At 42.6% G+C, this 10897-nt stretch overlaps 1 protein-coding gene across 3 annotated transcripts in view; it reads right to left on the bottom strand.

Annotated features, from left to right (window-relative positions):
* Positions 1–4314: 4314 nt before the first annotated feature.
* The window catches only part of LRRC8D (leucine rich repeat containing 8 VRAC subunit D), a 52782-nt gene continuing 46199 nt past the window's right edge, over positions 4315–10897 (bottom strand). For all 3 annotated transcript variants that reach the window (XM_014884024.2, XM_088169950.1, XM_088169951.1), the window contains one exon: positions 4315–9959. In XM_014884024.2, the coding sequence (XP_014739510.2) occupies positions 7393–9957 (2565 nt within the window). In that variant the 5' untranslated portion in view covers positions 9958–9959 and the 3' untranslated portion in view covers positions 4315–7392. The remainder of the gene's footprint in view (positions 9960–10897) is intronic.

The raw sequence follows: 10897 nt of genomic DNA, 5'->3' as shown, positions 1-10897 counted from the left end.
AGAAAAAAAAGGGTGGAGGAGAAGCACTCTCTGCAGGAGAGGCTGTGACAATCAGGTGTTTTCTGCATCCCCTTTGAACAGGGTTAGAAACACACAACCCAATTTCCAACAAAGACATGGGAGGCTCTTGAGACACAAAAACTGCCAGGAGCCATAGGGAATGCCTACGGAAAATGCAATTTAAGGATGTTATGGCAACCCTTTCCTTGGAAGGCTGCAGGAAGAACGTGGTTCCCAGCAGCTGTGTTAGCTGGAAGTGGACAGGACCCTGCCTGCCCCAGCACTTTCCTGCAGCAGCCCTGGAATGGGAGGCTGGGAGCTCGGGGGGTGCTTCAAGCCCTGCTGTGCTGGCAGAGCTCAGCCCCACGTGGGTATCTCCTGCCAGCCAGAGCAGGGACAATCCCTTCACAGGGAAGCTGCAGCTTCCAGATTAGACTCTGGCCCCTGATAGTGCCACGGCTTCCCTGCAGAGCACGCAGCAGGGCAGGGGTGCAGCTCGTGGTAGAGCCCTGCTGGGGACATGCCAAGACGAGCTTATCACAGACACTTGCACAGGAGCAGGAGGGGAAGGACAGCATGTAAGCAGCCAGCTGCACAGGCACCCTGAGGCCCTGCTCTGAGAGGCAGATGGGACAGATGTGAAGAAAGAAAATAGAAAAAAAAAAAGGCAAAGTCACAGTGCCCTGAGAATTTGAAATTGGCTCTAGGCAGGAGTACCTGTAACTTGCATTCCAGATTTTACACTTCTGAAATTTGAAGCCAGATGTGGGGGCTCTACCTCCTCTCAGAATCATTTATTCCTTTTTTTTCTCCCACTCATGTATTTCCTCCTATTATCATAATCTCCATCTCTCAGAAACATTGCATGTTTCATTCAACAGTATTTCCTTTATTTTGTGGTTAAGGGCACACTCTTTCTTGTATGGCATCTCCAATAGATGCCTCAGGAGGAGTGAGGTAAATCTGGCTTCCCCAGAAGAACAAACCCTCCATGGCGTGCTAGCAGCAGCCACAACACCCAGAGCTTCTCCCACCTCAGCTCTGCCAGAGCACCTCCAGCAACACTGGAGGTTAGCCTGCCTGCCCCAGGCCAGCCAGCAACTTTGGCTCTGGAGATGCTGCAGGATGGTGTTAGGAAAAATGGTTTTAAAATCCATTTTTACAAACTACGTGAAGCAGCAAAAATACCCACAACTGGTTAGCAGAACAGCAACGTGTTCGTGCATTTATTCCTAATGGTCTACACAACCCAGTCCTAACTTGAAATTTTATTGTTTATGGGCACAGCATGTTCATTTTATGGGAACAGACCTGCTCTGTACTGGAAGACTTCCTGCAAGCAACAGTGGTGTTAATTTAGAAGATGGCTTTCTTCCCAAATAGTCATCATTAAACCAATAACCCTGTGTTACCTCCAGCATCAAGGGGCAATGTGCTGTAGGAGGCAAGACAGAACAAAGATCCCAACGATAGTAATTGCAAAAGGGCTTAGGGGCTGTTCTCTTCAGGGAAGGGAGAGAGATGCAGCCTGGCCAAACTCCAGGCTGTGTGGTTTTAAAGATCCTCACTTGAGTTGTATTGTGTTAATGTGCAGCATTACAGAGCTGCCACTTCTGCACCCATGCCTGGCTGAGTTACAGGAACTATTTTCAGCATCTCAGCCAGAAACGACATCTCCCATGACTTTTATCGTGGAATGAGTGCTTGTTTGTAATCAGCTTGGAAAATCTGTTTCTGAGCTTAATTCTAAAGCCTCATCTTTGCTACAGAAACAACTGCACTCAGTGACACAGAGTACCCTCCCTTGAGCAGCATGAGGAATGATTTGCTATCCTGGGAAATTGGTCACAGCATAAACCCACAGGGTTTTGCAACCTCAGTGTTTGATGCCTTTGGTTGAAGTGCTGAACACACTATATAAGCACAAGCGGGCAGCCTGAACTGGGAACACTTCAGTAGTGCTGAAATGCTAATCATGTGGGTAATGCTGTGAGTTAATCATTAGTTTGTGCAGTAATTTTATCAATTCACAGAGGAAGGAGACAAGGGATTAATGCCAGGGTCAAAATCCCTACAGAATTCATCTCAAATCTTTCAATTTTAGTAATCTTAAGGATCAATTTGCGTGTTCCTACAGTAAACTTGCTCAAGAAACTTTTTATTTAAATGCCTTCGTAAAATGTTTTTCTGAAGAAACAGAGCACCCAGGCTTTGCAAGGGCAAGGTCTCCAGCCTAAGACAAGGCAGAGCAGTCACGGATGCTCTGCACCGTGGTTGGCCCTGTTGTCACTAGAGAACACAACTGTCAGCACTGTACCTGTAACTGAACTGATGAGGGCTGTCCCTCTGGCCTTTTTTCAAAGGAATCCTAAACTTCAGGCCTCCCAAGCTGCTCAGAATGCAACATATCCACACCTCTGGAAGCAGATAGGTCAATATATTTCTAACCATTTGGTTTGCCTTAAACAGAGCATTAGCAGTTTGTCTTGCTGTGTTTCTACAACACAAGATGATGAAGTAAACAGCTTGTCTAGAGAGGCTGGAATTTCCATTGCTGTCTAACCCATCCTAATATTGACAAACATGTGGCAGGAATGAGTTAGGGAACCTTATTTCTGCTTGAGGCAGGGTGGCAAGCTTAAAGACATCCTGAGGTATCTTCTAGTCCCATCCAGACTGATGACGATTTGCTGCCTAAATTAAATTGTGCTGGGATCACACGTTAGAAACACATTGACAGGGCTCTGCCATGCAGCTGATGATGAGACTGCCTCTTGAATCCTTTCTACATGACATAATCTGTGTTTTTCATAATCATTCAGGCATTTTACCTCCCTTAAAGAATCCACATCTTATAGATAGGAAAGCATTTTCAATATCCCTTACCCTAGGTGAGGGGAAGGCTGCATGAGACCTTAAAGTAGCTCTCAAGTCACAGCCTTAGTGTCCCTCCTTGCTGTGGACTGCAAAGCAGTGCCATGGTACACAGTGGCTTTGAGGTCAGTTATTGCATAGAAAATAATCCTATCACACTGGGTGACAGCTGCCCAGATAAACTCCCCTGAACCCAGTGCCACTGTGCCCCATGGCTCTGCTCCCCTGAGCCCAGTGCCACTGTGCCCCATGGCTCTGCTCCCCTCATCCCATTGTGTCACTGTGCCCCATGGCTCTGCTCCCCTCACCCCATTGTGTCACTGTGCCCCATGGCTCTGCTCCCCTCACCCCATTGTCACTGTGCTCCATGGCTCTGCTCCCCTCACCCCATTGTGTCACTGTGCCCCATGGCTCTGCTCCCCTCACCCCATTGTGTCACTGTGCCCCATGGCTCTGTTATCAATACTACAATCCCTCAGCAAATCCAACACTTTTGTTCTCATGTTTAGCACCCTAACAGGGCTGCACCCAGAGACTCAACAGAAGCCTCATTTTTCATGTTCACAACAAGCTGCACAAGTTACATGGGGGACTGTCAAGTTTCCTGCTCAACTCCCTGTCTTGAGTACTGAGGCCTGAAAGCCAGAATCTGCAAGAAATGAGAATGACATCAACACTACAGCTGTAGAAGCATCTGCTTTGTTTACCTTGACTTTAAGTAAAGGAATTACAATCTAATCCACAATCTAATTCGTGTAACCATACACCACTAACTTTGCTGTACAGCCATGGAAACACAATATACAGCTATTTCTGTAAGATTTTTATTAAAAATGCAGTCCACAAAGCAGAACCCCCATATTCAGACATGATGTAGACTGCCTTGGCATCCTGCTTTGCTACTAGAGTGAGGACTGGAAAGCCATTTATGTGGCAGCAGAAACCCTTTCACCAATGTCAGCCTTTTCCCTTACACCAAGAGGCTTGATACCTGCCCAGAAATGCCATAGTTCAGTTTGCATCATTGGAAGCAGTTCCCAAAAGGTCAATTTATTGGAAAACGATATGGCCCTGGAAGAAAAACCTGTGTTTGTTCAAAGGAGAGGAAGTAAGAAATTGTCCATTCTGTTTGCTTCTGCCACTGTAACTCATTTTGAGAAAGATACATACCTATGGCCATACGTACGTTCTGCAGAATTCAATTAGCCAAATAAAAACAGTGGTAGGTCATTTACATTGTGTACATGAAAAAAAAAAGAAAAATTTTCCTAAAGTACTGTATTCTAGATAGAAACATACCTACAGGATTTACTGGGAGTGGCAACTCATACCTCTTCCTTCTTAGAGTACAGGCACCAGAGAACAAGTTCAGCATGAGGTACTTGAAATCAGAGCTTTTACTATGCAAACACACTTTTCACCCATTAAAAAAATAGATTAGAGGAAGATATAAACATCTTATTTATTAAATCAAATAGAAATGCAAAATATATTTCACATGCCTTACATGGAAAAGAGATGAACTTCCAAGACTTTAAAGCAAAACTGTGTCAGTTGACACGCAGGAAACAGGAACATTATGAACAGTTACAACGAGGAGGAAGGACTGGGGGGAGGTGACATGGGGGTGCTGGGCAGTTCCTCCTCACTCTGAGAAAGATCTCCTAAAAACAAGAATGAAGTTTATGCTAAGCAAGCATTAGAAGCCTAAAATTAATTTTAACATACACTTATTTCGGAGGAAATTGTCTAAAGAAGTACAGTTGGCTACTAACTAGTCAAAACAGTGGTCTAAGTATATAATGGTATGTATACCATACTCATTAACTGGACATGGGTTAAATTTTTCAGTATACCATAGTCATATGAGATAGACACGGGTTTATTTTTTGAACATCAGTAGGGCCAGCAGGAGAATCAGAAACACCAAAAACACCTTTTAAAAACTAGATTGATACACAGCCACGTTCTGTGCGACTTTGCTATTAAAAAAGGGGGAAAAAGATGAAAAATAGAACTATTTTTCTAAATATTTTAATCATTTTGTCATCCTCCAACTCTTCCTCCCTCCTACACACATTTTCTTGGAAACTGAAATGACACTCAACAGCAAATACAAAGCATACACCAATAGTATAGTCCACAGTTTTTCTAAAGAGTCAATAGTCCAGCAATTTTAAAGTGATCTATGTGCAAAAAAATAAACAAATGAAAGAGTTTCTTAAAAAAAGGAAAGTCTGCTGCAGCTTTAAATTCTACTTTAAAAAAAGAATCTGAGGATTAGCACTAAATTTCCCAGTGGAGGATAGATCAGTAACTCCAAGTACTCTGCCTAACCTGTGACTTGGTGTTGCAAAACTGTCAACATCCCAAGTTTACTACCTGCTGGCAAGTGGAAAACAGACTCTATCCCCATGAGAAATAGGAAAACCACTATTCATAAACTGGTCTTCTGAGATACATAAACATATGGTGCAGGTATGTATTCAGAGACTGCTACCTACAGCTGAGAACAGTCCTCCCAGCATGACTAACAGTAAATTATTAACAATAAAATGTGCAAGACTTCTAAGAGCAGTATTTGAAATGTTCCTGCCTGCTCAATGCCTCTAGGCCTAAACTATCTGCTCGTTAATAGTGGTGTAAGTCAGGGCAGCTCTGGTGAAGTTACAGTAGAAATCACTGTGCATGAGGATTTCTGTGTGAGAAGAACAGTCCCTTGAACTACAGACTAGTTCAGTCCTGACCACACTACAATAGGGAATTGTGTTTAAACCATGAGTAATCATGCAATCATCTCCCAGCATAGTACTTCTTTTCTGCACACATGGAATGTAAATGACTGAGATTTACAACTGATGATTTTGCAGATTTAATGGATTATATTTCTCTAATGGTTCTGGCAATGCAAACTCAGTTAAAAAACACCAAAAAGGCCAACAAAAAAAATCCCAAGCTCACTGCTGTCTACGTTTTTCTTTATTGGATGACTTATCTGACACACAGTTAGGATTTCTAACAGTGAGTGTTCAAAGACATCAGATTAGTTGGGCTGGGGTATGGTAAAGTCCAGGTGTGGAAGATATCACAATAGGTGATAAAGATTAATAATCATGGTTGAGTGAAAAAGCAGATCTTATGTCTGTTATTAGTCTAGTAAATGGAGATGATGCCCCACATCCTAAGCAAGGGCTGTGAAACAGAACAATCACCAACTCATAAAACGCCTTGAGTTTTCCAGATAAAAACTCAGAAGAGCAAAATATGAGCAGTAAAGTCACTTGGTGCTCAATGGCTCTCAAAGTCACCTTCCAAAAGAATTCAAACATCAAAACTATCTCCAACTTGAAAGCCATTTGGCAATATTCTCCCTTTTGCCACCCACTGCTGCATGGGACAGAGGAGCATTTTGGAGGCTACGGGGACACCAGCTGCCCAGCCTTTGCCCGTGTGAAGGACTAGCACACTGGTCCACAGAAGGAATCTCACCCAAAAACAGGAAGCCTTGAGGAGAAGAATGAAGGCAAACACACTTAGCCTGATGCAAAACATGGAAGTACTGCAGAGTGTCCAGAGAAGGGCAGTGGAGCTGGTGAAGGGTCTGGAACACAAATCCTGTTAGGACTAGCTGAGGGAGCTGGGGGTGTTGAGCCTGGAGAAAATGAGGCTCAGGAGGGACCCTTATCACTCCCTACAAGTACCTGAAAGGATGGTGCAGTGAGATGGGGGTCAGTCTTTTCTCCCAGGTAACAAGCAATAGCACAAGAAGACACAAGTTGTGCTAGGAAAGGTTTAGAATATTAGGAAAAAATTTTTCCCTGACAGGGTGGTCAAACATTGGAATAGGCTGCCCAGGGAAGTGGTGGAATCACCATCCTCAGAGGCACTCAACAAAAGCGCAGACATGGTGATTAGGGACATGGTAGACCTGGCAGTGTCAGGTTAATGGTTGGACTTGATGATCTTACAGGTCTTTGCCAACCGAAATGATTCTATGAAACCACATACCTTAATGCAGGAAAATGATGGTTGTGGTGCAGTTCAAATCACAGCCAAACTGGTTTCATTTGCCAAGGACAGGTAAACACTAACAACACAATTCAACGTGTGTTTCAAGTGCTGTTAGGCCCATACCACATACAACATTTGGCCTTGGTTTGCCTCCCCATAATGCACTAAAGTAAAACCAGACCTTAAGGAATAACTTGCATAGTAAGAAAAGGTCATCAATTTAATCATTTACTTTAAGCAGGCAAGCAAATTTGTAAACATTCAAAAGCGGCAGCATCCAAGTTACAAACAATTTAAGGAAAAAAGAATTGAGATTATTAAGGTTCTTTATCCTCTCAAAAATTTTGGAAATGAACTTTTAAAACACTGCAAACATTGAACACTCAAGTTGCACTTCTAATCCTGCCTTCCAAGGAATTCTGCTTTCTAAAACACACGATCTCACAATTGCCATACGTTTCAGCTTTTGCCATTTGGAAGTCAGCTACCAGAGCATTTCACCTCAGTCTAAATCCCATTAGCAAAGGGAATGCCTGTATCTTGGTTCAACACCTCTTTAACCTCTGAGGGTAAAGTGTCAAAGAGGTGATCTTCCACTATGAGCCCACTTTTCCTGAGAAGCTGACACTGCCCCAGTGTAGCTGGCAGACGGTCCAAGCAGTTTCCCTTCAGTTCCAGGTAAGTCAGCTGCAAGAGCTGACTTACTTTATCTGGGATTGAGGTAATACAGTTTTGTCCCAGACTCAAAGTCCTCAATTTAACACATTTAAACAATTGTTTTGGCAAAACGTCGACTTTGTTTCCTGTGATGTGAAAATGCTGAAGATTTTGAAGCAAACCTATTTCTACTGGAATCACCGCAATGGAGTTGTAGCTTACATCCAAATACCTAAGCTTCTGTAAACTGAACACTGCGACAGGTAAGGTTTCAAGTTTGTTATTGGAGAGATAAAGAGATTCCAAATTCTTTACGTGGGTAATGGATGAAGGAATGCTGACTATTTTATTGTGCCATAGCTTTAAACAAGTCAATCTTTTTAAATGCTGGAAACTGATGATTTCTTCAATTGTGCGTATGCTATTTGACTTTAAATCCAGTTCCTGTAAGTTAGAGAGACTGAAGATGGCATGGGGAATTCTCTCCAGTTCACAGTTCTGCAGTTCCAACTCTGCAACATTTGTCATTTTCTTAAGGCTATTGAGTACCACAAGCTTAGTGCCATCATTATGAATAACTAGTTTCGTCAGATGCGGTGCTACATCTGTGATATTGGGGGGAATTTTGGTCAAATTGCTCTTCACGTGGAGAATTTTAAGGTGTCTCAGCTCTCTAAGAGACTCAAGCCCTATCATTTTATTATTTTCAGAGTTCAAGTTGCCTATCAAATACAATTCACGGAGGGTTTTGAGCAAATACACCCACGCAGGAATTTCTGCAACATCTGTGAATTTCACATGAAGGCATCTCAAGTGGTCCCGGAGGAAGCTGAAGGCAGTCTGCTCAACCTTGGCAGGGCAGTGGTACAGATGAAGCTCCTGAAGATTTGTCATCTGGGAAATTTTGGCTGTAATTTTTGCTTCAGGAATCAGCTCCAATTTCAAAACATCCAGATCCGTCAGATCAAACACGGCATCGGGGACTCCTGACAGCATGAAGAGATGCAGCTCCTGCTTGTCCTGGGCGTTGCGGGAGACGTGCTGCCGAAGCTTTTCGTAAGTCCACTCGTGGTTTAAACTAATCCCACGCAGTTTGTTCTCGCTTACCTCTGACAAAAAGACACCAAATCGCTTGGAATACAGCTGGTCATACTGATCTACCATGTGCAAGAGAAAGGCAAAATCGTTTTTGACATCGGGGATATCGCTGAAGCTGCTCTCTTCTCTGACCTTTTCAAAAGAGTATTCTTTTAAAGGTATTCGGAACAGCCAGAAAAGCGTGTAGAGGCAGATAAAACCATAGACACAGATAAGGGAAATATAGCTGATAAGCAGCTTCTTCAGCATATAAGCCATATTGTGTGTACATTCAAACTGTGTGTAGCCAATCAGGTGTTCCACTTTTGGGTTGCAGATGTGTTCAAAACTAATGGTGTTGACAAAGTTCGCAGTATAGCAGAGAATAAATATGAACTTGACAGTCTTGATGACAGTCTGGCCAACATAGAGCTTATAAATCAGATCACTGTCTTCCACGTGAGCCCGGAACTTGCGGACTTTCTCAAACAGTGCCTTGGCTTGCTCTCCATCTTTCTTATCTAAAATCGTGACACTGGGAATCTCGATCATCGGCTTGTCGGCTGAAAATTTGAAGCCAGATTTGGTTATCATGGGAGTGCTAGCACTTGGGCTTCCTTCATCACTGCTAGTGGAAACGTACTTGGGAAGGGACTGGGCACCAGTTAACCTCTGTTTGTTCTCCTCAGAGTCCTCACATGCCGTTTCAGACAATGCTTTTGTAGTCCAAGGAGACTCAAAGCACTTCCCCAATATAGACACAAAATGCTCAATTTTTGAGCAAGTCTTGGGATACTTGAACCAAAAATTACTACTCACTATTAAAATGATAGTATGGATGAGAACAAGATAGGGAAAATACTTTGAGTACCAAGGAAGAGCCAAATGATAGCACATTTGGTTAATAAATACATACTGCTGAAAATCCAAATTTGTTTTACGGCCTGAGGAATCTTTCTGCTCCTTCTTCAGCTCCTGGTCTGATTCAGTGGGTTGATACTGAGAAGAGGTAGTAGCTCTGCTCAGAATGTCAGGTATTACTGTAGGGGCACCAAAGGAAACAGTTCTCATTGATGCTTCTTCTTGACCAGTGGTTGTTTCAACAGTGGTAAAGTCAGCCTTCCCTGCTGTATCAGGCTGCACTTTTGGATTTACAGTAGACTGCAAAACTGGCAAGCAGACCACCTGGTCTTTTGTCAGCTGCATGGTTCCAGCAAAAATGGCAACCATTAACATAACAACAGCGAGATAATCCATAAATACATCCCACCATGGTTTCAAGATACGGTAAGTTGGCTGGATGTCACTGAGCGATGCAACTTCTGCAAGGGTAAACATTCCTACAAGAGAACAAAAACAAAATCAGAATTGTTGTCTGAGGACATGAATTTTACCATTTAAAAACAATCCCAGCATGACACACACATCCCTCAGAAGGTTTTGCTTTTTCTTATGGTTTTTTGCCTGTCACATACTGTCCATCATTCCACTTCACAGTTTTTCTAAAGGATATGACCAAAACACTGCTGTATTTTAGCAAAACAAAAGGCTTATCACTTCAGGCTAGATCATGTTTACATATCTTTGCCACTTCATAGCACCAAAGCCTGCTCTGTGCAAGTGAAATATCTGAAAGGTAAAATACTGTAGCTGACATATATTAATAAAAGGAAGAGCAACAATAGACTACACAGCACAAAATCCAGTTCTTTAAAAATGATTTCTTGAGTCTGAGCATGTAAAATCCAATACTAACAGTACCTTGCATTTAAACAAGCATTAAGAATAGCATTTTTCTAAATGCTTTGCACTCTGCTCATGACTTGGACAGCACATTTTAGGTCCTGTTTTGTTGTCAGCAAGGTAATTTCTTTTTCATCTAGCACAACACAGTATCTTCCACTCCTTTCCCCTGAGCATCCACAGGTATCTTATCAGATTGATTGGTTCCTTTCCCTTTTAAGCATCACTGCACAAGTGAAAGCCTTGCAGCTACTATGTGAATATTTGGCACAGCCTTTTTTAACATATTTGGATGTTTTAAAGTAAAAAACAGTTGGACAGGGCCCTGAGCAACCTGATCTAGTAAGTGGCATCTCTGCCCATGGCAGGGGTCTTGGAACTAGAAGCTATTTTTAGGAACCTTATTCTATGATTGGACCAAGTATTAGTACTGTATACACTTTTCTCCCCAGTTGATTTAACTCAGCTAACCAAGAACAAACCCCACAACTCTTTCTTAATATAATGAGGAAAACATTTTTTCAGATTATCATCA

The sequence above is a fragment of the Sturnus vulgaris genome, chromosome 9 (genome assembly GCF_052056855.1).
Source record: "Sturnus vulgaris isolate bStuVul1 chromosome 9, bStuVul1.hap1, whole genome shotgun sequence".
Classification (NCBI taxonomy): domain Eukaryota; kingdom Metazoa; phylum Chordata; class Aves; order Passeriformes; family Sturnidae; genus Sturnus; species Sturnus vulgaris.
The sequence above is the reverse complement of the archived record's forward strand: the minus strand, read 5'-3'. Positions and strand labels throughout refer to the sequence as shown.